This window comes from Lycium ferocissimum, chromosome 2 (genome assembly GCF_029784015.1).
Source record: "Lycium ferocissimum isolate CSIRO_LF1 chromosome 2, AGI_CSIRO_Lferr_CH_V1, whole genome shotgun sequence".
NCBI lineage: Eukaryota > Viridiplantae > Streptophyta > Magnoliopsida > Solanales > Solanaceae > Lycium > Lycium ferocissimum.
The window spans coordinates 58,300,223-58,325,960 of record NC_081343.1 but is presented as its reverse complement, the minus strand read 5'-3'; the positions used below and the strand labels follow the sequence as shown (position 1 = coordinate 58,325,960).

At 33.9% G+C, this 25,738-nt stretch overlaps 3 protein-coding genes across 5 annotated transcripts; 1 reads left to right on the top strand and 2 right to left on the bottom strand.

The window, feature by feature from the left end:
- Nucleotides 1-1,099: 1,099 nt before the first annotated feature.
- On the bottom strand, nucleotides 1,100-3,530 carry LOC132046316 (cytochrome P450 77A1). Its single transcript, XM_059436907.1, has 2 exons — nucleotides 2,685-3,530; nucleotides 1,100-2,124 (listed from the first exon to the last, which is right to left on the bottom strand). Exons 1-2 carry the CDS (start codon nucleotides 3,438-3,440, stop codon nucleotides 1,354-1,356), a joined length of 1,527 nt encoding a protein of 508 aa, XP_059292890.1. The 5' UTR covers nucleotides 3,441-3,530; the 3' UTR covers nucleotides 1,100-1,353.
- A 9,939-nt stretch (nucleotides 3,531-13,469) lies between these two features.
- On the top strand, nucleotides 13,470-19,290 carry LOC132046315 (RNA pseudouridine synthase 6, chloroplastic). 2 transcript variants are annotated; one of them, XM_059436906.1, is made up of 11 exons: nucleotides 13,682-13,807; nucleotides 14,294-14,363; nucleotides 14,588-14,716; nucleotides 14,875-15,129; nucleotides 15,212-15,293; nucleotides 15,558-15,673; nucleotides 15,821-15,875; nucleotides 16,023-16,134; nucleotides 16,483-16,652; nucleotides 17,166-17,513; nucleotides 18,828-19,290. In XM_059436906.1, exons 1-10 carry the CDS (start codon nucleotides 13,804-13,806, stop codon nucleotides 17,436-17,438), a joined length of 1,266 nt encoding a protein of 421 aa, XP_059292889.1. In that variant the 5' UTR covers nucleotides 13,682-13,803; the 3' UTR covers nucleotides 17,439-17,513; nucleotides 18,828-19,290. The 2 variants fall into 2 exon arrangements, with proteins under 2 accessions (XP_059292888.1, XP_059292889.1); XM_059436905.1 differs by lacking the exon at nucleotides 14,294-14,363 and having other exon boundaries at nucleotides 13,470-13,807.
- Nucleotides 19,291-19,559: 269 nt separating this feature from the next.
- On the bottom strand, nucleotides 19,560-24,785 carry LOC132046313 (beta-glucosidase 47). Of its 2 annotated transcripts, XM_059436903.1 has the most exons (11): nucleotides 24,429-24,785; nucleotides 24,259-24,325; nucleotides 23,733-23,791; nucleotides 22,059-22,134; nucleotides 21,878-21,952; nucleotides 21,494-21,581; nucleotides 21,152-21,404; nucleotides 20,766-20,881; nucleotides 20,419-20,668; nucleotides 20,193-20,295; nucleotides 19,560-20,090 (listed from the first exon to the last, which is right to left on the bottom strand). In XM_059436903.1, the coding sequence occupies exons 1-11, from the start codon at nucleotides 24,591-24,593 to the stop codon at nucleotides 19,780-19,782; spliced, it is 1,563 nt and encodes a 520-aa protein (XP_059292886.1). In that variant the 5' UTR covers nucleotides 24,594-24,785; the 3' UTR covers nucleotides 19,560-19,779. The 2 variants fall into 2 exon arrangements, with proteins under 2 accessions (XP_059292886.1, XP_059292887.1); XM_059436904.1 differs by lacking the exons at nucleotides 23,733-23,791; nucleotides 24,259-24,325; nucleotides 24,429-24,785 and adding an exon at nucleotides 22,249-22,688.
- Between the last annotated feature and the right edge of the window lie 953 nt (nucleotides 24,786-25,738).

The window sequence follows — 25,738 nt, the reverse complement described above, 5'->3', positions numbered from 1 at the left end:
TTCAGCAAAAACGTGAAAAGTCAACAGTGAACAAGTAAAAAAAATGCACGGAGGAAATAAATATGTGTCGGAGAATTAAAATTGAAGTGCTCTATCCACGTGAGATAAAACAAGTAAAAGTGCACGGATAAAATAAATATGTGTCGGAGAATAAAAATTGAAGTTCAAAAGTTGAACATTAATTCTACCTCTTGTGTGTTTACTTTTTAAGTCCCCACGGGTCCGCAGTATCTCAATTGTCCTTTCATTTCCTTCATTCGGCATATACTCCCTCTATCTCAATCTAAGTGTCTACATTTGACTAGACACGGAGTTTAAGAAATAAAGATAGACTTTCGAATCTTGTGGTTTTAAATTAAAAATGTGTATAATATAATCAAATATCCTTTGAATCTTATGATTGTAAACTTGACATGTGGGATATTTGAATTGTCAACTTATTAAGTATAAAAAGAGGCGGAGATAACAATAGAAAAAGAGGCGGATATAACAAAAATAAGATAGTTTTTTTTTATTTAACAACAAACACCCAAGGTGGACGAACACAAAGAACAATAAGTTGAACAAAAAGCAACTGAATTATACTCTAAGCAGGGACTAACATGTGTACATTTCAGAAGTTTAACATTAATATTACCTTTTGTGTGTTTACTTTTTAAGTCTCCACGGTTCCATAGTGTCTCAATTGTCCTTTCATTTCCTTCATTTGACATATACTCCCTCTTTCTCAATTTAAGTGTTGTGTTTGACTAGACGCGGAGTTTAAGAAATAAAGATAGACTTTTGAATCTTGTGGTTCTAAATTAAAAATGTGTATAATATAATTAAATATCCTTTGAATCTTGTGATTATAAACTTGATATGTAGGATATTTGAATTGTCAACTTACTAAATATAAAAAGATGCGGACATAACCAAAATAAGACAATTTTAACAACAATTGAGAAATTAAGGGAAAAAATAAGAGGAAAAGAAAAAAATATGGGAGATTCACTGCTTATAATCGCAGTATCTTTTGAAAATATACAAACCATAAATACTAACTAAAGTAAATAACTATATTAATCATGTTAGGCTCGATACATCGCACGGGCATAGATTGTTAGTACTATATAGATAAAATTTTCATTAATACATAATCTAATATTCTGGACAAAATAGGCCCCACAACCATAAATTCTAGGATCTAGAGAGGCTTTACATTAAAAAAAAAACAGAATGAAAAAAAAAACATTTATCCATAATTCGTATAACGTACATAAAAAAGAGGCAACCTGAGACCTAATACATCGCACGCCACATGAACACACATCTGGAAATTAACCAAACACGATATAATTAATTGCCGTAAATTTAGATCCTTGGCAAAATAATTGCTTTAAGGGGATTTTTCATCACTACAGTAAAAGCAAAGGTCTCTGTCGGGTCGGGTGGGTTGTCGGGTATGGGTATCCACTTGAATCTATGGACCATCTTAGCAAGCATCAAGTTGATGTGCAACGTACCCAATGACCAAGCGGGGCAGATTCGACGACCCGCCCCGAATGGCATCATCTTCACGCCCTTCATTCCAGTAATGTCCACATCAACTCCGTCCCCAGTCAAAAACCTTTCCGGCCGAAACTCGCCCGGATCTTTCCATAGGCTAGGATCCTCAGTTAACCATGCAGTGTAAAATTCAACATAGGCATCAGAAGGGATATTGTACCCTCCTAATTGAGTATCATTTGTTACAGAATGTGACAACACAAAATGGCTAGGTGGGTGCCTCCTAAAAGTCTCCTTCACAATGGCTCCAAGATAAGGCATTTTCTCAACGTCACTTTCTGAAATGGAACCATTTTTACCAACACAATCAACTATTTCCTTGTAGAGCTTTTCTTGGATTTCTTGATCTGTCACTAGGTGAAGCAAAGCCCATTCTAGTGCAGTGGCACTTGTATCAGTTCCTGCACCTATTGTTTCTGAAACAAGTGTGACAATTTCTGCTTCTCCTAGTTTCCTGCCAGGTGGTTCAAGACTAAATAATGAATCAACATAGGCTGCACCAATTGGACTCACCATTTCTGAATGGCTGCTTTTAGGGTCTCCATTGCTGTTCACAAATGCCTTCCTGTCTCTTACCTGTTGAGACGTGATGTAATTAATAATTAAAAGTGCGATTTCTATAACAACTTAAGCTTTTAGATAATATGGAAACAAATTTCAATATGTTGTCAAAGAAGGTGAGATATCCTTGGTTCAAGTCTCATTGTCGTCCACAAAACAAAAAATATTTCCACACGTTTGGCCCGTAAAACATACACACGTTACGGATGTGTATATTAAGTAATTAAAAATAAGATCTCTCTAATGACTTATAGTCTGTTTGGCCAAGCTTGCAGGAAGCCAATTTTTTTAGAAGCGCTTATTTTAGAAAGTTAAAGTAATATTTGGCTAATCTTTTTAGGGAAAAAATAAGTGTATTTTTCAGAAGTTGAAAAAAATAATTTCTCCTTAAAAATCAGTATTTTTTGAAAAGTTGGCCACACACATATTGCTTTTCAAATATTGGCGAAAGTGACGCTCAAAGTAATTAACTAAAGACAAAACAGCTGTCCTTCTATTTCGAAAAGTACTTCAGACAAAAAAAACATTTTTCAAAATAAGGTGATTTTGAAAGCTCTCCCGAACAGAAAACTTACCAAAGGAACTAGATAGTCAAGTTGAGTCTGCCTCAGCTTCTTTGCCTGTTTCACTTGGCGGCGAAACAACGGTGTGAGCACCGGCAAGAAGTCAGGAAGCTGAGGAGCAGTAATAAGCATAACATCTTTGAGTATGATCTCAATCTTCTTGATTCTCTCTTCAGAAATTTTAGCTCCAAAACAAAGGCAAATGAGAATGCTACATATAGTAAGCCTACAATTAGCCATCACCTCAACAAAACCCTGTTGAGATACTTCATTTTCTAGCCTTTTCATGTGGTATTCCATAGCCCATTTTCTTATCCAACTACACTGTTTAATTCTCGTTGGATTTATCAACTCCGTCACAAAATTACGTCGCAAAGCGCGCCATAACGGGCCATACTCGGCCGAGTTAATGGCGCACTTTCCAACGGAAAATATAAGACGGATCGGTGAATCTGGAGGTCGACTCGCGAAAAGCGGGCCATTTTGGACTAGGGCTTCATGGATGAGTTCGGAGCTAGTGATTATAACAAGGGTACGTTGCCCCATTTGCATGGTGAAAATAGGGCCGTATTTTTTACGTAAATCACGTACTACATAAATAAACGGACGACGTTGGAGAACAACCTGGAAAAGATTTCCTACTAATGGCCAACCAGGTGGCCCTGGTGGCAGATTTTTTTTGCCACCTCCAGTGACTGACCAATATTTCCACCATACACAAAAAAAGAGAAAAGCTAAGCCAAGTAATAGAATGTCCATTACCTCCATTTTTTTTTCCTTTCTTCAGAGTTGCTATATTCTTTTTGGGTTGTGTGAGGAAATTGTGGTGTGTTGAGAAGTTCTTGTTTGTTTATAAAGATGAATTTGGGAGAGGTCGGTTTGAATGAGTTTATCTACCGACTGGTCGTATATTGATTGTGTATTCAGCAGAAAATATTTACTATTTCCGTACCTAGCCATAAATATTTTGTAGTTAAATGGTAGGAAGACAACTATATCTGACATCTACTTGACCTTAGCAAAAAAAAAAAATACTACATCATTTTGAAATTTTATTTCCATATTCCGTAATACCTAGTTAATTAGTTTTAAGTTATTATTACTATAAGTTTGGTATTTAGAAATTAAAGATATTTGGTAAATGTGTTCGTATTTTAAGGGGAAAAAAGTATGAGTTGGGGTGCAGTTTGGAAGATTACTAATCCATTAACATTCCGTAAAATGAAACAAAATTATGAACCATAACTAGGAAAAGCATCCGCACATACAGCTTAAATTATAATATGATAAAAAAAACTAATAATTAGGTTTTCAAATTCAATTTTATGTGATAGTACTATATATAAATATGTACACATTAATTACTACGTATAAGTCGGCAGGTGTGTCTGGGTGTATATCAATTATCAAATGAATTAAATCGAATGCATTAAAAGTCTTCTCTTTTACTGATAAATCAAGCGGTACTCCTACAGTCCTACTAGCTAGAAAAAGTGTAAAATCTGCACGAATTGAAGCAGTAAATGACAACCTCTACCCCTCAACCTCCAAATATGGGGATTTTTTTTAAAGAAAAAGTACTCCATTTGATACTGAAATAATAACATTTATTTTTGATACTGTACTACCCATTTGATCTTCATGTCTAACCAGTAACCAATAATGCACACACAAGTTGACATTTTCTCTTTCCTGCTCATCTAATTTTTTTTGTCAGTCTCCAGTTCAAGTATCATTTTTTTTTTCTCTTTTTATGAATACACAAGGGCAACTAGTTTAATTTCTTATTGCAGCCTTTGATGCTCTTCATCCATAAATAAATCCCGAAAGGTAGCTGCATATTGAGAAAAGAAGAATGAGAAAAAAGTTACAAAAAAGTTAACTTCCGACTACTTAAATGACAGTATTTATATTTACTAAAAAAAGAAGATAAAAAATCAGAATTACAAGAAGATCTGATATTATAGTGTTTTTTTAATAATATTTAATTATCCTTTTTCATAAATAAATTACAAACGACCATCTATAACCACAAACAGTCAATGTTTGAAATTTAAGTTTACTAAATGATCTCTTTCCATCGTTTGGATCCTCTGTTACTATATATACTGCGCCTGCTCAATTGTAATTCCAACCTGCTAATCCTAAGGGCTCGTTTGGTATGATGGATAAGCAAAATAGTTTATCTAGGATAAAAATTCCCTGGATTATAGTGTTTTTCTATCCCACATGGAGGGTGGAATGACAATCCCAGGATAACTAATCGCGGGATTAGTTATCTCCGGATAACTTGTTTTCTAACCAAACGAGCCCTAAGAGTTAATTAATTAGTAAAGTGGAACTGCAAATTTTGATATTTATAAATGAATGTTGATTTCCCTTAATATCCAAGTTTACCGTTCAAGTTAGAATACACTAGTACTTTCACCTTTTTTTTTTAATACAATCGTGCTAATCATGTTTTGAATTCGATGTGTCTATGAGAGTAAAAGTCAACAATTAATTAGCGATATAATTTGTTATTACAAGCTCATGAACACTACTATATATGGACCATAACTATAACAATTGCTTTTCCTTACTACTATTGTTTTTCATCGGGGAGTATACACTACTACTACATGGATTAACTTGTTTTCTAACCAAATCGAGCCCTAAGAGTGTCGAATTTCTTCTAAGTCCAAAGTGGAACTGCAAATTTTGATATTTATAAATGAATGTTGAATTTCCCTTAATATCGTATCAAGTTTTCATGAAAACGTTCCATTATGAATACACTAGTACTTTCACCTTTTTTATATATATATATATATTATATATATATATATATATATATATTTTGAATTCGATGTGTCTATGAGAGTAAAAGTCAACAATTAATTAGCGATATAATTTGTTATTACAAGCTCATGAACACTACTATATATGGACCATAACTATAACAATTGCTTTTCCTTACTACTATTGTTTTTCATCAATACTGGAGTATATACTACTACTACATATGGATTATGGACTAATGACTATAGTTCATTAATACCAAATCTCGCATTATGACGACGAGCTCACTCAACTTCCATTTTAGTGTGTCGAAATTAATATCTTCTTCTAAGTCCACATTACTTGTTACTCACGAGCCTTACCAAAAACACCATCACCATGCTCCCACGTTCCATTACCATTACTCTCTGATCATATGTTTTATTCCCAATAATATATGAACAATTTAATAGTTCTAGAATAATGAATTTCGTATCTAAGACTTTCATGAAAACTAGTTTTCCATATATAGAAGCACATCTTAATTACTCCATACCATAAATAATAGCTTTACCACCTTATTATATATATATATATATATATATATATATATATATATATATATATATATATATATATATATATACTGATTTCATAAGGGAAAAGATGTTGCAATAAGCTGCGATCAGTTCACACCATCGATGAAGACTGTAATGAGATGCGATATTTGGTCTAAATTGTTGAATACCAATCTTCGAATGCAAGTTGCGCCCCAAGTCATGCCGAGAGGCGAGAACACGTCTGTTTAGGTGTCTTGCATCACGTGATAATAAATAAAGAAGCTTCGATATCATTTAAGTCAATAATGATGGATTCATTATAACGTGCTTAGCCAAGCTAAAATCTAAAAAGAAAACACCGTTTATTTTTTATGAATCTAATCTAGATATTAATTAGATTGATAATGTCCTGTTCTTAAAATATTTAATTTTAAAATAAGATGCTGATCATTATATCATACAATCAATGCATGGAGAGTGCATTTCTTAATCCAATAATTTTGACGCGGAGCATAGGTATATATGTGAAAATTCTTCAAATATTATTATTTCGATCTACAAATAATTTTAAAAGTATAATCAAAATTTGATAAAAAATAATAAGGTTTTTACACCTAAATTAATCGAATTAAAATTGAAAGTATCTAATTGAACCTTAAAATTGATATTGTTTTATCTCAAAGAGGAAAATAGTTTCCTTTTAAACAAATCTTCTCTTTTATATAATAAATTTTGCCGATTTTGTATTCGTAGCAAACATTAATATAATAAGTTTAAGATACCTAAAGTATATATATATTAATCGTTTATATATATATATAATATCATATTTATACATACATAGAGATTTTCTAAAGAACCCCCTAAACACAAGATAATAGATAGATTTTGAACCTCCTAAACACAAGATTAGAGGTTGACTTAATGGTTAAGGGGGTTCAAAACTTACCTTGAGGTTCCAAGTTCAAATTCAAACATTACATTTTTAATTGGGTAAAGGTGCAAATATACCCATCAACTTTGCGATTTAGAGCAGATATACCGCTTGTTACAAAAGTGGTGTATATATACCCCTACCGTTACAAAATGGTGCAAATATACCCCTGTTGTTACAAAATGGTGCAAATATACCCTTTTCGCTGACGAGATTTAAAAAAAAAAATCATTTAGGCTATTTTTTTAATTAAAAAAATGTTACTTCTCTTTTAAAAAAAGGCCTACCCATTTTTTTTAGTAGACATACTTTTCCAAAGCCACACAGTAATTTTTTTTCTGGTGGGTTCGTTTAAAAAAATGGAGAGACTTATTTTTTTAAAGTCACAGAGATATTTTTTTAAACTTACCAGACCCGAAACACCAGAAAAAAAAATTACCATATGGCTTTAGAAAAGTAAGTCTACTAAAAAAAAATGGGTAGACTTTTTTTTAAAAGTCAAGTGGCATTTTTTTAATTAAAAAATAACCTAAATGATTTTATTTTTTTAAAATCACGTCAGTGAAAAGGGTATATTTGCACTATTTTGTAACGGCAGAGGTATATTTGCACCATTTTGTAATGGCAGGGGTATATATACACCACTTTTGTAACGACAAGTATATCCGCTCTAAATTGCAAAGTTGGGGGTATATTTGCACCTTTGCCCTTTTTACTTTTTGAAACCCCTCAATGAAAATTTTAGATCCCCCACTCAACCCCAAAAACTACCTCAAGGAGGAAGGATTGCCTAACACCATATAAGAACAGAATAATTTTTGTGCTAAAAGCTTAAATGTCGAACCCATCAAATTAAAACCTTAGATCCATCTTGAAATGTAATTTATATGACAATTCGTAGCCCTTTTTGTTATTTATTGCAATCATCTCGATTAGCTAGCTATTCTACGTAAGGAGAAACACAGTTTTTGACGCTGCATATATGTATACCTAAAATTGATGAAGCAACAGATTTAGATCAGAGAGTGGCGGGGACATGCATCATAAAACTGTGAGATAAAATTGGTAAAGTATTGGAAAATTGGAGAAGATAGTGGTTATTCTTGTTACTCTATAAATAAGAAGAAACGTAACGTATGCAATTTGTTAGGCGCCAATTGCTTTCACGAGGACAATAATTTGCTCAGCTTAACATAAAAAGTAACTTGTTAATTGGGTAGGTCAAACTTAATATGGTAGTATAAAAAAAACAATAAGGTCTTTTGGCCACACTATTTTGGCCATAATGGCCCAAATGGGGTAAATTCATATGACTATTTAGGTCAAATTTAATAATTTATGCTTACTTAATGTCATTTCTATCTTTTCTTCTCAAAGTTTATCTTAATTTAAAATTGTAATAGAGGTTATGGTGGTTTTTACATAAGCGTGGCCAAATTTAGGTCAAATTGGTGTGGCAATTTAGCAACTCCTAAAAAAAATTACTCTGGCAGTGAACATAACATAAAGTCGAAGCATTATCAATTAGTATACTAATTTAATGAATTTGTTTTACATTATTTGTGTGTGTATAATGTGTGTGTATATATATATATATATATACTTCCGAAGAGAATAGAGAATATGAGGAGGATGAATGAGGCCAGGGGAGTATTAGGGGGTTTGGGATCATGTATAATAATTAATGTTATATTTTTTTTAAACAATAATACTACTTAAATATAGATGTTTCCAATCAAGTTCAAAATATTATATAATGCAATGATGAGTGATCAAGTGCACTTCTCTGAGTGAGATTAGGAGTTCAAATCTTATGTCTATATTGTTAGTTTCTTTCTTTTTAAAATTGGGTAACATCTAAATGGTTATTGGTGTCATTTTTTGCATTTTAATTAGGTATTACCTTTTCCTTTTTCTCAATTTGTTTGGTTCAATATTCTTGGGATAAGGAACTATTACCCCCCTGAACTATACCCGAAGTTGCTACGACACACCTTATCTTTCCCTGGGTCCTATTACCCTCCTAAACTTATTTAAAATAGAATAATTACCCCCCTAAGCTCTGACGTGGCAAGGAGAGAGTGTTTTACTCTCTTTGGGAGAGTCAGAAACATAAAAAAAGGGGAAAACTTTTTTTTTTTCCTTAAAAATCTGTATTTTCTTTAAATATGAAAAAATGAATTGTTTTTTAAAAAATATGAAAAAATCTGTTTTTTTAGAAAATAAATCTGGAAAACTGAGTCTTCTTATTAAAAACTTTGGACATTTTTAAAATTTGGAAAACTGATTATTTTTTCTATATATGAAAATAAATCTAGTTTCCAAATTTAATTTTAAAAAACGGGTTTTCCACATTTTAAAAAACTAATTAATTTTTCCAAAATTTTATAAAAATTAATTTTTTTCACATTTTGACAAGAAAAACACTTTTTCCAGATTTTATTTGAAAAATAAAAGTGTCCTGAGAAAATGAAATCATGAAAATCAAGATTTTTAAGACATCTTAAAAAAAATCAAGTTTTCCATATTTTAAAAAAATCCATCTTTCCATATTTGAAAAAAAAAATCATGTTTTCAGTTTTTTTATTTTTTTAAAAGGGGTTTTTAAAAAAAATCAAATTTTCAGTTTTTTTAAATATTTTTTAAAAAATGGATTTTAAAAATCATCCTTTTTTAAAGTAAATTCAGTTTTTTAATTTTAAAAATCCATGTTTTCAGTTTTATTTTTTAAAAAAAAAATCAAACTGGTTTTAAAAAAAAATATTTTTTTTAAAAAAAAATGGGTTTTAAAAATCATTTTTTTTAAAGAAAATTCAATTTTTTAATTTTTTTAATTCATGTTTTCAGTTTTTTTAAAAAATTAATTTTTTTTTTTTTGAAAAACGGGTTTTAAAAATTATTTTTTTCAATAAAAAATTTAGTTTTTTATTTTTTTTAAAAACAATTGACACGTAAGCTGAAAGAAAAATAAACAAATAAATACACATGTGGCAAGGAGAGTGTATGTCACTCTCCCATATGAGAGTGGGCATCAGCGTTTATGGGGGTAATTATTTCGTTTTAAATAAGTTTAAGGGGGTAATAAAATCCAAAAAAAGGTAAGGTGTGTTGTAGCAACTTCGGGTATAGTTCAGGGGGGTAATAGTGCCTTATCCCAATATTCTTTCAAAATTTTCAGTCTGACGCACATTGAATTAATCCCTAATTTTCTTTTTGTATCGTAAAATTCTATATAACTAAACTAAATATGTATATTAAAACTAGCAAGTAGTACTGAATGATAAACATGCATGTATTCAATAGGCTCAATCGCTCACACATCTTGACACAAAATCAAGCTATATTGCAAAAAGAAAAATTATTTTATAAATCATAATTAATTTTAAACCTATAATTTTAAATGTGTAATTAGTTCAATGATTAAAATTTATTGATTGAACCAATTAAATTTATATTATGAATCCACAATTTCGCTACAATGCACACATGTTTTCGAAATTATAAATCTACCTTTAAGGCTCTAACAAGGGTTAATACTGGATGTGCATAAAACGAATATTGGTGAGAATTGTTTCACACCACCTTACACGTCCACGAAAAAATATAATAAGATGAAATAAATGCAATTTAATTATGTTAGTTAGCATGGGATATATAGGTGGTTGGCAGATATTTTTTTTTTTCTTTACTTGTTTATTTATCTATACATTGATTCCCTGTCTCAACGTAAAAACAGAAAATTGGGACTTTTTTTTTTTTTTTTTTTTTTTTTTTAATACTGCTTTTGCCGGAAAGTTAGCAATAAGTATTTGTAAAAATATACTGCTATCATATATGACTTTGCAAAAATTTAATTTATAACATCACGTATTTATAGATTCCATGTTCCTCTCAACCTAAAACAGAAAATTATGAGGAATTAACTCATTACCATTATCGGAGTTTTACTATAATTCATTTAATTGTTGTTTTAGCTTGCCCATTAAGAAAAATAATAATTAAAAGGTTCAATTTACAAAGTTACCCCTATTTATTAGATGCCTTTTGAGAATTGAACAATATTAAAAAGAACCGCTTCTTTAATGCTAAGGGCATAGTTGGAAACAATTGCTAATTTTAGTAGGCGTTTTGGCCATGAAAACAAAAAAAAAATCACTTTATTTGGAATTTTGAAGTTGGAGATGAAGATGGAGTTGTGTTTGGTTATAGTTTTTGCAAAAAATATTTGGTTGTTTCAATGTACTGAAAGTGAAAAAAGTGGGGAAATAAAAAAGTGAAAACACGTTTTTAGGTGTTTTATAAATTCCAAATACAACTTTGTTTTCATGGCCAAACTTTGATTTTCAAATAAAGTGAAAAAGTTTTCCCCAAAAAAGTGAAAAATTCTCATGGCCAAATGGATCCTTAGTCTTGAATTACTAAAGCGATAATTATTTGAGACAATTGTTTGAGCTAAAGCGACAACTAAAATGAGATGAAGGAAGCACCTCGATCGGCAATATTGAAATAGTTGTTCTCTCTAAAACCTCATTTTTATGGACAAAGTGTCATATTTGCCCCTGAATTATGGAATAAATTTGCTCTCCGTCAATAGTTAGGGTTAAATATGTCCACGTTGTGACTAAAATAGGCTAAACTTGCTCTTATTCTCAAACGACAAAAACTTGGCATTCGGTTATGTCACTTGTCCCCCAATTAATTAAGGATTAATTTTGTAATTACAGAGGGCAAATTTGAAGCTTTCGCATAGTTTAGGGGGAAATTTGACCTTTCTCCCTAATTTTGAGTTTTTAATTTTATTTTTTGTTCATCCTTTCTCTCTCCCTGCCACTACTTCTACCACTAATCACCCTTTATTCTCCGTTCCTTGTTTCTCCCCAGCACATTGTCACCTTCACCCCAACTACCATCTTCTCTTACCTTTTTCTTTCTCATTTTTATTCCCGCCACCCTATCACCACCTCCACCACCAAGAGGGATTACGCTAGACGACTTGAACATACAACATATACAATATACCATTCTAATTGTGGTGCATATAGCCGCATGGGGTCAAGGGAGGAAGGAAGAAGAAAAGGTGATTAGTGTTTGGCGGTAGAGGTTGTGGTTGAGAGAGAAAGGAGGAACAAGAAAAATAAAAAGCTCAAAATTAGGGAGAAGGGTCAAATTGGCCCTGAATTATGCGAAAGGTTCAAATTATCCTTATATCGAGGGCGTATTCGATCCCAACTATTAATAGAGGGCAAATCTGTTCTATTTGACATAATTGAGGAGCAAAATTTGACCCTTTACCGTATTTATTATGCTTGAGTTTTGACTTCTCAATATTGAATCGTTATCCTAGTTAGCTCGGGTCTTATGAACTCGTAAATTGAAGGTTTTTTTTTTCAACCCCTCCCTCCAGGAGCTCCCCCTTTTGCTTTTTTGGTCACTCGAACCAACAACCTTCTGGTGGAAGGTGGAGGGTGTTTACCCTTTGAGCAACTCCTCTTGTAATAAGATTGAAGTGGTTACTTCCTGTTGAACCTCAATTTTTATTATGCTCGAGTTTCGACCTTTCTATAATCTAATCGTTGTCCTAGTTAGCTTGGGTCCTATGTCCATCTCTAAACTACACTTCTTTTCATGTACAACACTTCTTTTTGTGTACTTGATTCATACTTCATATTATGTTCGAGTCTCGGCCTTTTATATTCGAGTAATAGTCACAGACTCATGTCTTACGAACCCATATGCCAACGTGTAATTCATGACATTGACAATCATATCTGAGAGAAACCGATATTACATTCTTTTTGCATAGTACCAGTTAATTTTAGCAATTTTTTTTGGGTCAAGAAAACGATCTTATATTACAGATACGGAGAACTAAAACAACAGTCTTGCAAGTTGTAACAATCTTATATTAGTGGTTTTTACCTTTTAAAGGTTGTTTGGCAGGATGTATTAGAGAAAATGTGTTAGCGAAAAATAATACATGTATTATCTTTGATCTTATTAATCCCTTATTTGATAGAGCTTCTAATCTATGTATAACCAGAGATATTTATTAGTTATACACTTTATTAAGTACTATTCTTATACATAACAACTACGATATTAGCAATACAAGGGTTATTTACAAAACTATCGATAATACACCATTTCAAAAAGTGGATAAGAAATAATTTCAGCATAACTAATCCCAATATTACTAGTACATCCTATCCAGTACTCCCTCTATCCCAATTTATGTGGCACAATTTGGATTTTGAAAGTCAAACAATATAATTTTGATCGTAAATTCGGGCATGAAATCTTTAAGTTTTTTTAAAACAAATTTACATATTTGAAAACTACTTTGAAAATAATGTTAATTTAAAATATTTAAAAGACGTATGAAAAAAATTACATCAAAAAAAGACTTGTTTAAATCCGAAATTACCGCATAAATTGGGACAGAGGGCGTATATTCTTGCACGCTCTACCAAATCGACCTCTTAGTGTATCACGAAAAAGTTAAGGGACTCGGGTATAATTTCCCCAACATACAAAGGTGTAACCGTAATTTCCTTAAAATCCTTTGGTCTCAAAATCTTGCAACTGTATGTGTGTCTACTATCAGCCTTAAACCCTCCAAGAACCCAAAAGAAGATGACTAGTTTCACTCCAATCTTCACCAATTGTTTAATTGCTTCTCGATTGTGGACCCCCAATTGGCGAAATGGGTTTGTTTCCCCTGTTACTTTAGTGCACACATTAGCTTCAAGTCGTAGCCACCTGATAAAGAACAAGAAACACTACAAAAGATTGGTTTTTTCTTCTTGTAGCAGAGGCATTAGTTGCCAATCCACTGCTTTGTCTGATATCAATTCAACTTCTCACACTGTTTCCTCAAATGGGTAATTCTTGTTTTTCATTCTAGTGTACTATTTGTTTAACTGCTGGAGAAGTTGAATGTTATGCTTTGTATTTAAGTGCATAAAGTTTTTGTCTTGCTTAGCTTAGGCACACCTCCTGTCCTGTTGTGTCTGGTGAAGACAAAATTAAGTAAATGAAAATGTGTAAACTCTAATAGCTTAAGTTTTTAGTTGGGGAGGTCACACAATTAAACAATAGGGTAATTTTAGGACGGTTTGAAGCTATCTAATCAATGTGTGACCATCTAAATAGGTATAAAAAGTTAAAAAAGAAGCACTTAAGCTGGCCTGAACATCAGTGCTAAAAGAAACTTAAGAAAAAGATGTAATTGTATTCAAGCAGCACTGATGTTACATGTCCACAAACATATCTGTATCCGAATCTATTTGTATAAATTGAACAAGAAATACATCTGTAGGCGGAAACTTTTTGCATCCTTTTTCATATGTGTCGATTTCATTTGACAGAGGCAATGGAGTGGTCAGCAATGTGCTGGTCATGTGTGTGTGCCCTGAATTTGACATATTTGGTCATGAGGTGCAAAAATGGTTTTCTTCACTTGTTGGCTATATAGATTAAAATGGCTAAAATAAGAGCAGGATGTTTTAATTGATAGTGTATTGCAACCTAATGTTAAATGTCGTTGTTTTGGAATTTTCTTTGATGGGGCAGAGACATGTCTCTAATGTCATCAACCCCCCAACGGGCTAGTGGCCAAGATTTGCTACACTGATCTATTTGTTCTCATTTCAATTTTTCAGCCACCTTAGATATGGACGCTTGATGCCATGCCCCTTGCAGAACGGCCCACCAAGGGTCGAGCATCTTGTTGTCACAAAAGAAGGGCCAGTTCTAGAGTATATTAGTAAAGCTTTGGATCTTCCTCCATTGTAAATTTCTATCTTTTCTTTAGTGTCCTTTTTCTTCTTTAATTTGTTATTTTCCTGCATATTCTAATTTGCACGCTGAGAGGGATCACCGATGAGTTGAGTGATAGTCCTCTTGGATCAGTTAAGTGATATCTTGACCAATGTTTTTCATCATTAAGATATGTGGAAGATCTTATACAGTTCGGGGCCGTGTATTACGCATTGGTATGTCCTAAGCCACCTCCAACTGCCACTCCTGAGCAAATTAAAGTGTATGAAGAAGTTACAGATCCATCAATTCTGAGAAAGAGAACTTCAATCAAAGGAAAAACTGTACGTGAAGCTCAGAAAACTTTCCGTATAACTCGTGCTGATGAGATTGTTGAGGCTGGAACCTATTTGCGGGTGCATGTACACCCAAAGCGCTTTCCAAGGTAATTACTGAACTCTATTCTTACTTTACCTTATGACTTTTTGTGAGTGCAAAGGTAATGTTGTAAGATTTGATATGATTAGGTGCTATGATATTGACTGGAAATCTCGTATTATTGCTGTCACTGACGACTATGTGGTTCTGGACAAACCTGCTGGTACATCTGTGAGTAAAAAAAAAAAAAAATTAAATATTATCTTTTCCGTTGATTGAAATCCTCCTATAGCTGATATTTGCTAATAGCCATTTCTGTCAAGTATATTTCTAACTGACATTGGTCTGTGTATTTTTACCTTTTAGTTAGTACTTAGTTTTGCTAGGTTATAATTGTTCTTTTTTTTTAAATTTATTTATTGTTAGTAGGTAGTTATTGTTCTTTTTCTCTTACCAATAAGCTAACTAATTTCGATATTGACAACCTAAACTCAGGTAGGAGGAACTACAGATAACATTGAAGAAAGCTGTGCTACATTTGCTACTCAAGCATTAGGATTTTCAGCTCCACTGCAGACTACCCATCAGATTGACAATTGCACCGAAGGATGGTATGATTTTGGTTGTATTTATACCACATATTTTATTTTTTTTAATTTAAAAAAAAAAAAAAATCAAGCATAGAAGTGAAATTGTATGTCATGATTTCTTACTTGTTAGAGAAAAGGAAATTCTGTCATGATTTCTAATTTGTGCAGTGTTGTGCTAGCTCGAAGCAAGGAGTACTGCTCAATATTTCATGGAAAAATCAGGGTGAGAGTCACCTGTATGTAGAATATAATCTTACATAAGATTTGATAGAGAGTTATAGGGAGTATCAACTTCAAGTGCCCATCCATGGTGGTTTTTCGCGGAGCGTACCGTTTGGCATTCTAAGTAACTTCATCTATTACCTGGCAGGAGAAGAAGGTCAAAAAGCTTTACCTTGCTCTTGCTGCTGCTCCGGTGCCAATCGGTATACTTACACACTACATGCGTCCCATTAATATGGCCCCAAGACTTGTTTCTGAAGGTAAACAATCAGCAACTGAAGATTGAACGCATCATGCTAATATTTTGCTTGCCAGAGAAGGAGAGTTTACAATATAATTTTATAACAGATGGATTATAGAATTTTTGGATGAATTGTGAGGAAAAACAAGTATTAAATTAGATAACTGCAGATGTTGTTATGCTAGTGGCTATTCTCAATTTTCTCTTTTGTAACCTAAAGAAGCTGTGCTAAAGGATCATATGTTATATGTACATCTCCATGTCAAACTGTCCAGAAACAACACATGATGTTGATGTTTTCCATAAGGAGTTGGATGTTCTTTCCAAAAGTGCTCATATTTTCCTCTGGCATCTCTATGCTTTGCAGAGTTTGTGAAAGGATGGTTATTGTGCCAACTTGAGGTTTTAGAATGCAAGAAGGTATCCTGGCCTAGGCGTGAAATTGAGAGCACATACAACCTTGAGGACTGTGGATGGGCTTCCAAAGACTTTGCATATGAGTGCCAAATCAACCTTCTAACTGGTCGGACTCATCAGGTATTTAAATTCAGGTTTCTGCTCCCTTCGTGTATTTGTTCCTTCTGTCCTCAGGATTTTTCAGGTCTGATGTTTCAAAGTCTAGTAATTGCACGTGCAAGTCCTTTTCACCTGCTTATTAGTCGGGTTTTATTCCTGCAAGTATTAGACAGGAAAGGCCTAATATCTCCAATCAGGTTACTTGGTCGGAAAAGTATTTTATAGTCGCTGTTTTACAGGTCTAAAGAGGAGTCTGCATTAATTCTTTATGTGTGTTTATGTGAGCGCGCGGGCGCGCGAGAGAGAGAGAGAGAGAGAGAGAGAGAGAGAGAGCATGACTAAACTATTTATCATGCATAAACTGGTTTACTATTGATAGTTATTGTTACAAATTTATCTCCGGTTTTCGCAATCACAAAACAATGAAGACGTGAAAGGGAACCAAAGCAGCGATTTTCTCAAAATGGTGTTTCAGTTTGAAAATCTATGTCTTGAGAATCACTGATATTCTGATGATTTATGGTCATTTTGCAGATTCGAGCACAGTTAGCGGCCTGTAGTGCTCCAGTGGTGGGTGACTCGATGTATATGCCAGCTGCAATTGCTGAAATGGTCAGTCCTGGGAGTAACCCATTTGGGAAGAACAAAAAACTATATACAAACGAAAATGATAAATCACTTGCAATAGATGAGTGGATAGCACAACATGGGAAGGAACCTAGTGTTGCTGTAGGTCTTCAGGCATGCCAGATTTCGTGGGACGACGGTAAGCATTGTTATGGTGCCAGATCACCCTGGTGGAGGTAGATAAAGCTTCCGCTAATGTTTAAGCCTGGCTTCATCAGAATAATGTGGCAGGCCGGACAAATTCTTCCTCATAAGGTACGAGCTTTATTCAACAATCACTATAAAACATAATTATCCTTAAGCTGAGTAGCTCTTCTGCTCATTGCTGAAGCTTTGCATCTGTATGGTGCCAAAGTTGGTGATAGAAAGAAGTTGGTCATTGTATCAGCAGGACTAACATGTACTTACGTTGTAGAGGTAATTATAGGATGATATTGGGGGGAAAAGTTTTATTGGGATATATAAGAGTCGCATATAGTATCCCACCGCACATGTGATTGACATGTCACCTTTAAATTTAAGACATTTTTCTTGTCATATCAAATGACTTTATCTTACCTAACTAAGAGTAATATAAAGAGTGATGTACCTACTTAACCATGAAGTTGAAAAAGTTCAACGTATTGAGAGCTTAGAAGTATCAATTTTGCTTCCCATTTCTGTGATTTAAATACTGTTCTTCTGTAGTATCCACTTTCCTTTCATTTCTTTCTCTTCTGCCCCACTTCCACTTAGTTATTTTTTAAAATTCAAATTTCAGTTTTCTAGTTCGCATGCCTTATTTCTAAGGGGTGTGTTTTTCTAAGATAATCTACCTCCATGACCTCTCCTTCTAGTCGAAGAGCTCTTTCTGAATTATTATTTCTTTTAATATTTGACTCACTCAGATGTCCCTTTTGCACCACTCTTCAAATCTAACTGATTCATCTAAATCTCTGGATAGTGTGGCAAAGCATATCTTTAACTATAAACTTTGAACGACTTAATTTTATTCTAAGAAGAAAATAGTGCTTAACATAAAGAAACAAGAGACAATGTGAGGAATAAGAGTTAACCTATTTCTGTTTTTCTTTGAATTGCCTCTGTCTCTAGCAATTTGCTCAGATTATTTAGTTAGCTATACTGTAGATTAGGGATGTATTACTAGTCCTTATTGGTAGATTGGTCACATACAGTATATTCATCTGAACTGCTATCTAGTCTTTGGTACCCCGATTGCTATGTATTAGATTTTGGACAACAATCTCATTTTTGGTTGTATTTTCGGTCATCTATTTATTTGGTGTATTAGCAAATACCACCGTGTAATGAACTAATTGAAAATCATTTATGAAAAAAAAAAAGAAGTTATTTGGACTTGTTTTCATCCGTAAAAAGAAGGATTGAGCTCCTCCTAACCCCTCTTGCCCCCCGCCCCCCCGCGGCACACACACCCTCTATCTGGAGACGAAATGTTCATCTTCCATTTAATGAGTACAGTGTGCATCCAGACAAGACATCTTTGATACTCTTTTTATTTTTTTTATTTTTATTTTTATAGCTGATACTCACCTCTTTATATATTGACAGCAACTGCCTGTTCTGGGATCATATTATGAGCTGCAAGGAAAAGGCTCACTTACTGAATTACCTTGTGTAGTTGTGGAATAGTCTCGAACAATGAATAGGTGGGTAAAGTACCAGGATGTTGAAGAGGAATTTACACACACATTTCGGTTATTTGAACGTACACCCTACCTTACCCTATTCTTGGAGTTGTTGAAGCAATAGTCTGCAGATATGGTAATCTTCCCTCGACGAAGAGTCAAACCCCCTCTGTAACGGCTATCTTACTGTAGTAGTAGAGCATGTCATAAATATTTCAGGCTCATGCTTTTTTTTATACCTTAACTGGTAGTTCTCACTGAATCTTCGGGCTTAGCCAAGCTGACATTTTTTATTGTGAGGTATGTATATACGATGTGCTTTCATGCTTGGTCGAATCAATATTTAGTGCGAGATAGTAATTAGAAGTTTATGCTCTTAATTCCTATTTAAATAGCATTTTTTTTGGCTGATTTTGTTGTAACAACTTTCTGGAGATAGCAGCCAAACCGTGGAGGAAATATTGTGGATGAGTTTGAATAATAGTCTATGCTTCTTGAATATAACTTTTCCGTCCTATCTGCTGAAGGTTTTGATCAAGAGCTCTCTTAGAGTTGATTTTGGAAAACTGCAGGAGTATACACCCATTTCATAGAACATTGGAACATTAAGTTGAAGCCTAACGGAAGAAAGGGGAAAAAATGGGGAGACCTCAGCTTTCAACAGAATATTTCTACATAATTAATAAGTCTTGTTTACTTGATTACAGTTTCATTGGAGTGAATACAAGGGTTAGGCTCGAGTTTAATTTGTACAATAAAGGCAGGGATCAAGCCGAACAATTATAGTTTTATTGCACAATAAACTGCCTTCAAACAACAGAGACCTAAACGGAAATCGTCTTTACAAGTTTCCATATATGCATTGTCTTCTTCCACTATTTCTGGGCAGTATGTGTTTGAAGCTGTATCTGAAAGTTATACATGAGCTCTTTATACCTGGTGGCTGATAATTTTGGAGTTCTCTGGAAATTAGTATAGTTGACATAGTAAAGTCCAAATCTTAGGCGATATCCTTCTAGCCACTCAAAGTTGTCAAGAAGGGCCCAAACAAAGTACCCCCTAACATTTGCACCTTCCCTGATTGCATTTGCCAGTGAATTTAAGTAGCTATTCATATAGTTCACTCTATGGATATCATTCAAGGTATCCGTTATTGAAGGATTCAGATTATCGTTCTCAGCAATGCCTGCAACATTGCCAATGATGTCAGTAGTTGTTCAAAGTTATTAGTTGATAAACTGCATCTCGCTTCTAAATGACAAGAATGTGAAATTTCTTTTCCTCTTACCATTTTCGGTGATAACCATTGGAGTATTATTGAATCTGTCCTTCATGTACATCAGAATTTTCTTCATCCCTTGTGGATAGAGATAGAGCCAGTCCACTTCAGTCTGATTCATTTAAAGTTTGGGGAAAAATAAATAAATTCAGCAATGTAGAAAGTGCTAGTAATAGTTTGGCAGAGTGGGTTAAAAGATGAGGAATACTAAAGTATTAAAGATGAGAAAACATACAGGTGGCCCAATGTAGACACCGTCTTTTTCCATAGTAACAAAATAGGAACCCTCTGACCAAGTCTTTCCATGTTCACACACGGAATATAAGCAGTCTTTGATATATCTAGCCGTATAGTAATTGATGCCAATGAAATCTAGGCCATAACTCAACTTGCTCAAATCATTCTTTGAGAACTCTGGCAGATTAGATCCCAGAATTTGTACCATTTCTGTAGGATATCTTCCAAGTATAATAGGGTCTAAAAACCTGCATAGAGGTACTTAGTCAAAAACATTCTTTTTCTCTCTGTCTGATGAACAAGAAACCAGATTGTAGTACTGAACTACTGATGAGGAAGGCTTACCAGTTGACATAGAATGCTCGAGCTCTCTCAGTTGCAGCTATGTCTTCTGAGGAATTGCTATAAGGTTCATACCACTGGGTATCCAAAGAAATTCCAACCATGCCTCCTTGTCTTCTCTGAAAATCAGCATAAAGTAGATTATGTTACTGATACTTATATGGTCTTCTAAACTTACAATATACCATTTGATAGATATAGAGGAGGAGGCAGTTTCCAAGCGTAAGTTTTCGAGTTCTATTCTTCTAAATATACCAATTTCATGTTTTACTTCCCCCAATAGTTAGAAACTTATGATGATATCTTGTTTTCTCTAATGTCCCTTTCCCTTTGTAAAGACAAGCCAGAAAATAGCATTGCACCAATGAGCATAGAGACATCGAAAAAACCTGATATCTGGTGCGGTAAATGCTGACAGCAGCTGCATGAGATAGGATCATATTGTGAGCTGCAATGAAGGGCTCCCTTTCTGAATCACCCGCACTACAATTTCCAAATACACCGGAGCATCGAGCTGGAGGGTAAGTTCCTAGTCTATAGCCACGATCAGCCACGAGGTTAGGCTCGTTCAAGGTAGCCCAATACTTGACTCTGTCCCCGAAATATTTGAAGCATATGTCTACATAGTAGCTGAAATCATCCCTGAAACACAAGTTAAACTTGTTCATCATTACAGCTTTTTGATGGACTCTACAACTACCTTAAAGTGTAAGATGGGATCGGCTACTTACTGTATTTGTGAACTTAGCCAACCACCATATCTTTCCTCAAGTTCTTGTGGTATGTCATAATGTGTTAACGTGATAAACGGTTGGATCCCTGAATTCACAGCACATAAAGAAGTCTTGTTAGCCCCATAAATTTACTTTTAAGCTTCGTTTTTGTTTATGAATAGCTTATAATTGAAGGGGAGCCTCGGAGCAATTGTAAAGGCATCACCGTGTGACCTATAGGTCAGGGGTTTGAGCCGTGAAAGCAGCCACTAGTGCTTGCATCAGGGTAGGCTTCTACATCACACCCCTTGTGGTGCGGCCATTCCCCAGACCTTGCTAATTTGGGATGTTTTGTGCACCGTGCGCCCTTTAATAACTGTTAGCAAGAGAAGCAGAACAGACCTTTCTGTAGGAGTGCATCAATGACCTTATTATAGTGCTCAATTCCGGCCATATTAACATCTCCAAACATCCCCTCTGAGTCAAATTTGCAACCAACAAAGAAAAAGATTGTCAACGCAAATGCCAACAAGGAGTAGTTTTTGAAGATGAAAGGAAGAGACTAGTGACAGTTATAACTTACTGGGCAGAATTCTTGCCCATGATATAGAGAAACGATAGCTATTCACACCCATATCTGCCATGAGCTTGACATCCTCCTGTTTTTATTTTACTACCAAACATCAGAATTCTTCAATTTCATTAATCTAACATTCATTCATAAATTCTTGAGACACTCTTGACTTCTTATAAAAAACAAAATTTGTGCTAACCCAGTCTTGCCATTTTGTAAGTGCCCAAGCTGTGGTTTAATCACAATGTGCCTCACTATAGATCCCATATCAACAGGTGTGGCATTTCCCTCAGGATAAAAACATCCAAGAATGTTTTAGCCTCACAATTTAGCAGCCAGAAATCTATTTTCTATGGGGCCTATGCCAGGGAAAATAATAAAGAAAGAAAAAGAAATCAAATCCACCAACCACGTATTTGTGGATTCCTCCACAACTTCTGTAGGCCCCATATATTCTGGTTGTGGGACAGCAAAGAAAGGACCACTATCACTATTCTTTATCAAAAACATAAAGGACCGCTGTTATCTCACTAATCACATGAAAGGAACTCTCATACGGGTAGAACAAAAGGCAATGACTACATTGGATAAGAACTCAATACAGACCATTTGCTTTCTTTCTCATGATATTATTTCTAACTAATTTTTTTTTCTTTCTGTTTCGAACTATTTCTTTCACGAGCCAATAGGTATATATGTAAGAACAATATAAATGACAGCATTATCGAGTACTTATTCTTCTTAAAACCAATATCTACTGTATTAAACGAATTGTTAGTGGGGCTCATAATATGTTTTGACAATTGCCTCCTAATATCACTTTTGTTTATTTTAGGACTATAATATCACCCCACTATATCCATTTTTCTTAAAAAATATTAAACATTACAGAACCCTTCTTCCATAGGAAACTAAGTGTTATCACTTATCAAGACAAACTTGTAGGGAGGTCTTTGAAATTATTGCATAGATTTATTATTAAAAAAGTAAAATTTTAATATGACATGGCATGCCAACTAGGAGAGAAAGAAGATTTTGTAATGTTTAGTATTTTTTTGAGGAAAATGGGGATAGTTGGGTGATATTCTAGTGCTTGATAAAGAATAAAAGTGATATTAGGAAAGAATGTCAGGCGTGGTGGCCTTTTAGGGAATTAACTCTACATGTATGTTATAGTTCATGCTAATTTAAGGCGTAGCCACCACTTAACAGATACGTCCTACATATTGACAAAACAATGAATTACCTACTCTTTCGTCATTTAACTATCCCAAGAAACTTCAAACTTCACCTGTTCTTTTCCTTGCGTGTCTGGATAACTCCAAAGACAAGAATTGAGATTATTCCCGCTTAGTCAATAAGAAGATACTTGTCATGTCCATGCAGCTTGTGAATTGTGAAAATTTCAGTCTTAAGTTATGTTCTAAAAGAATGTTGTCATATCAGTGTTGGACTATATTTTTGATCTTTTGGAGGATCCAACATGCACTCCACCACATTTTTGAGAGTCCAAAGCAACATAGGTCTTAAAGACCCAAAAGGAAAAGTAAAGCTGTGACGGATTCCTATTTCGATCAGCACCATGGGATCTAAGCTCTATCTATGTTTGTAGAAATTTCATAATATTTTAAGCAAAAAAAAAAAAAAAAAATGACAGAAAACTCAAATGATGAATTAGATTACCAAATAACGATTGTAGTGATCATCAGCAACATCTCCATTGCTTCCATCCTTAATATGACCTACAACAAAGACCACAACAATAGTAATAAATTATAAGAGTTCCTTTTTCTCTGTTTCTTGTGGTAGGTGGGGAGCTGGTGTAGCTTGAGTTTAACTTCTGAACACTCACAAATTTGTACAATTTATTCACAACTAGTGGCGGAATCAAAAATTCATACAAGGCATTCAAAAAATACCAAAGTGTCACACTTAGGATTTGAACTTGTGATCTAAGGTCATTTTTAATATCCTTTTAACACTACACTAGAATCTTTTCTCAAGGGAATTTAACCATATATAACCCAAAAAATACTTTTGCCCTATTTGTGAAGTACAGTTCTCCGACAAAAGGCCCCCGGTGACATGCAATTATTAAAATACACTGACATAATAAAAAATCGTTACATTGTCACTTGTCAGTGTATAGAATTAAAAATTAAAATACGTGATGCAAACATTGAAATAAATTGACATTCCGAAAGCTCACCAGCTTCATGAGTAAAAACGTCCCAATTGTTGAGACCTTTTCCATCACTGAGATAAGCTCCTTCAAACTGCGGAGAAAACAAGAAAAAAAAATGGTAGAGAAGACTTAAAACAAGAATTCACGACAAAAGTTTTTTTTTTTTTTTTGAAAGAAGGAAGTGTAAGAAGAACCTGGTAACAAGAAGAGGCTGTTCCAAACAAGAAATTTCTTGAAGATGGGTTTGGATTTTCTTTGAGAATATTAAGGTTGTCTGTTTGATGACATGATACTATGCAACCAGAAAGGAACATGCAAATTGCTAACCAATAAGTGTGCCAAAACATTGAAGGTGGCATGTTAGCTAGGAAGAAAAGTACACAGCTTTGATTTGTTCAGTGGAGGAGGAAATAAAAGAGAGAGGAGAAGAGAAATGGTAGCTTGTATTTCACTTTCAAGCTCAGAAAAAAAGGCATAAAGAATAGCAACCTCTCACGTTTTTAAAATGGAAAACACGTCAACATACGCAATATATGTCACTATCAAATAAAGGTGTCAGCGAATCTTTTAGGCTGAAATTACTCGATTAGAAACGGGAAGGGGAGAAGTGGATTTTTGGCCGCTCAAAGGATAGAAAGGGATTGGAGGAATATTTTTTAAGGCGTTTTCGGGCAAAGTTTTTGGGCAGGGTGTATCAAAAATGCTCCGGGACCGGAACGTAAATGGAAGACATGAATTCATAGGGCGTAACATCTTAGAATTTAGGGTATGAGCTTCATGCCCAAAAGCGTAAGTCCTGGACGTAAAAGCGTACGCCTCGAGCATTAAATTTACTTTTTATTATTTTAAAAGTATTTTTTGTTATAGATGATGATTTTTATTATTGGTGTAATGATATTGATACTTATTATATCATTTTTTTTAAATTTTTTTTTTATTACATGGGAGGTAGGGAAGGGGATTACAATATGGGGATTCAAACCGTCACCAACAAGGTGAAAATTCAGGTAGTCAATCAACTGAACTACTATATCCCTACACGTTGTAGTGTTTTTTCCTAAAATATATAAATAAATAAAGCAACACTCTTAGAAAATAACACCGCAATAAATTACTTTTTTAGCTAATTATGCTAAAATCGATAGAGATTCCATAGCACTATGTTCTAGAGACAACTTCATCCATTAGCGTATAAATATTAGTTGAGGATAGGAAGGACTAGTAGATGTGGGGACCGTTGATGAAGTAAGAAGATGATTTCATTTTAAAGATTATCTCGCCTATTATCAATTTTTGCGTTGTTACCTTTCTCAGATAATAATTATAATAATATTTTCTATGTTATTAATGATTTATTTGAACTTATTTGCAGAATTTTAATACAAATTTTACTTTTGCTTATTTTCTTAGTAATAAAATTGATGATACATGAGACTTATGTCCCGTAGATCCAGAACACTTACACCCTGTGCTACGTAAAACGTCCCGCCTCATGCTCCCGTCT

Bases quoted from the DNA above. Each gene is read 5' to 3' on its own strand.
- LOC132046315 (XM_059436905.1), top strand. From the start codon at position 13,560: ATGACTAGTTTCACTCCAATCTTCACCAATTGTTTAATTGCTTCTCGA. The intron at 15,876-16,022 runs GTGAGAGTCACC...ATTACCTGGCAG, and splicing joins TATTTCATGGAAAAATCAGG to GAGAAGAAGGTCAAAAAGCT. The intron at 16,653-17,165 runs GTATTTAAATTC...GTCATTTTGCAG, and splicing joins TAACTGGTCGGACTCATCAG to ATTCGAGCACAGTTAGCGGC.
- LOC132046313 (XM_059436903.1), bottom strand. From the start codon at position 24,593: ATGCCACCTTCAATGTTTTGGCACACTTATTGGTTAGCAATTTGCATG. The intron at 24,326-24,428 runs GTTCTTCTTACA...TTTTCTCCGCAG, and splicing joins CAGCCTCTTCTTGTTACCAG to TTTGAAGGAGCTTATCTCAG. The intron at 20,882-21,151 runs GTTTTTTCGATG...GCTGATTTTCAG, and splicing joins TTTACCGCACCAGATATCAG to AGAAGACAAGGAGGCATGGT.
- LOC132046316 (XM_059436907.1), bottom strand. From the start codon at position 3,440: ATGGAGGTAATGGACATTCTATTACTTGGCTTAGCTTTTCTCTTTTTT. The intron at 2,125-2,684 runs GTAAGTTTTCTG...ACGTCTCAACAG, and splicing joins TTGACTATCTAGTTCCTTTG to GTAAGAGACAGGAAGGCATT.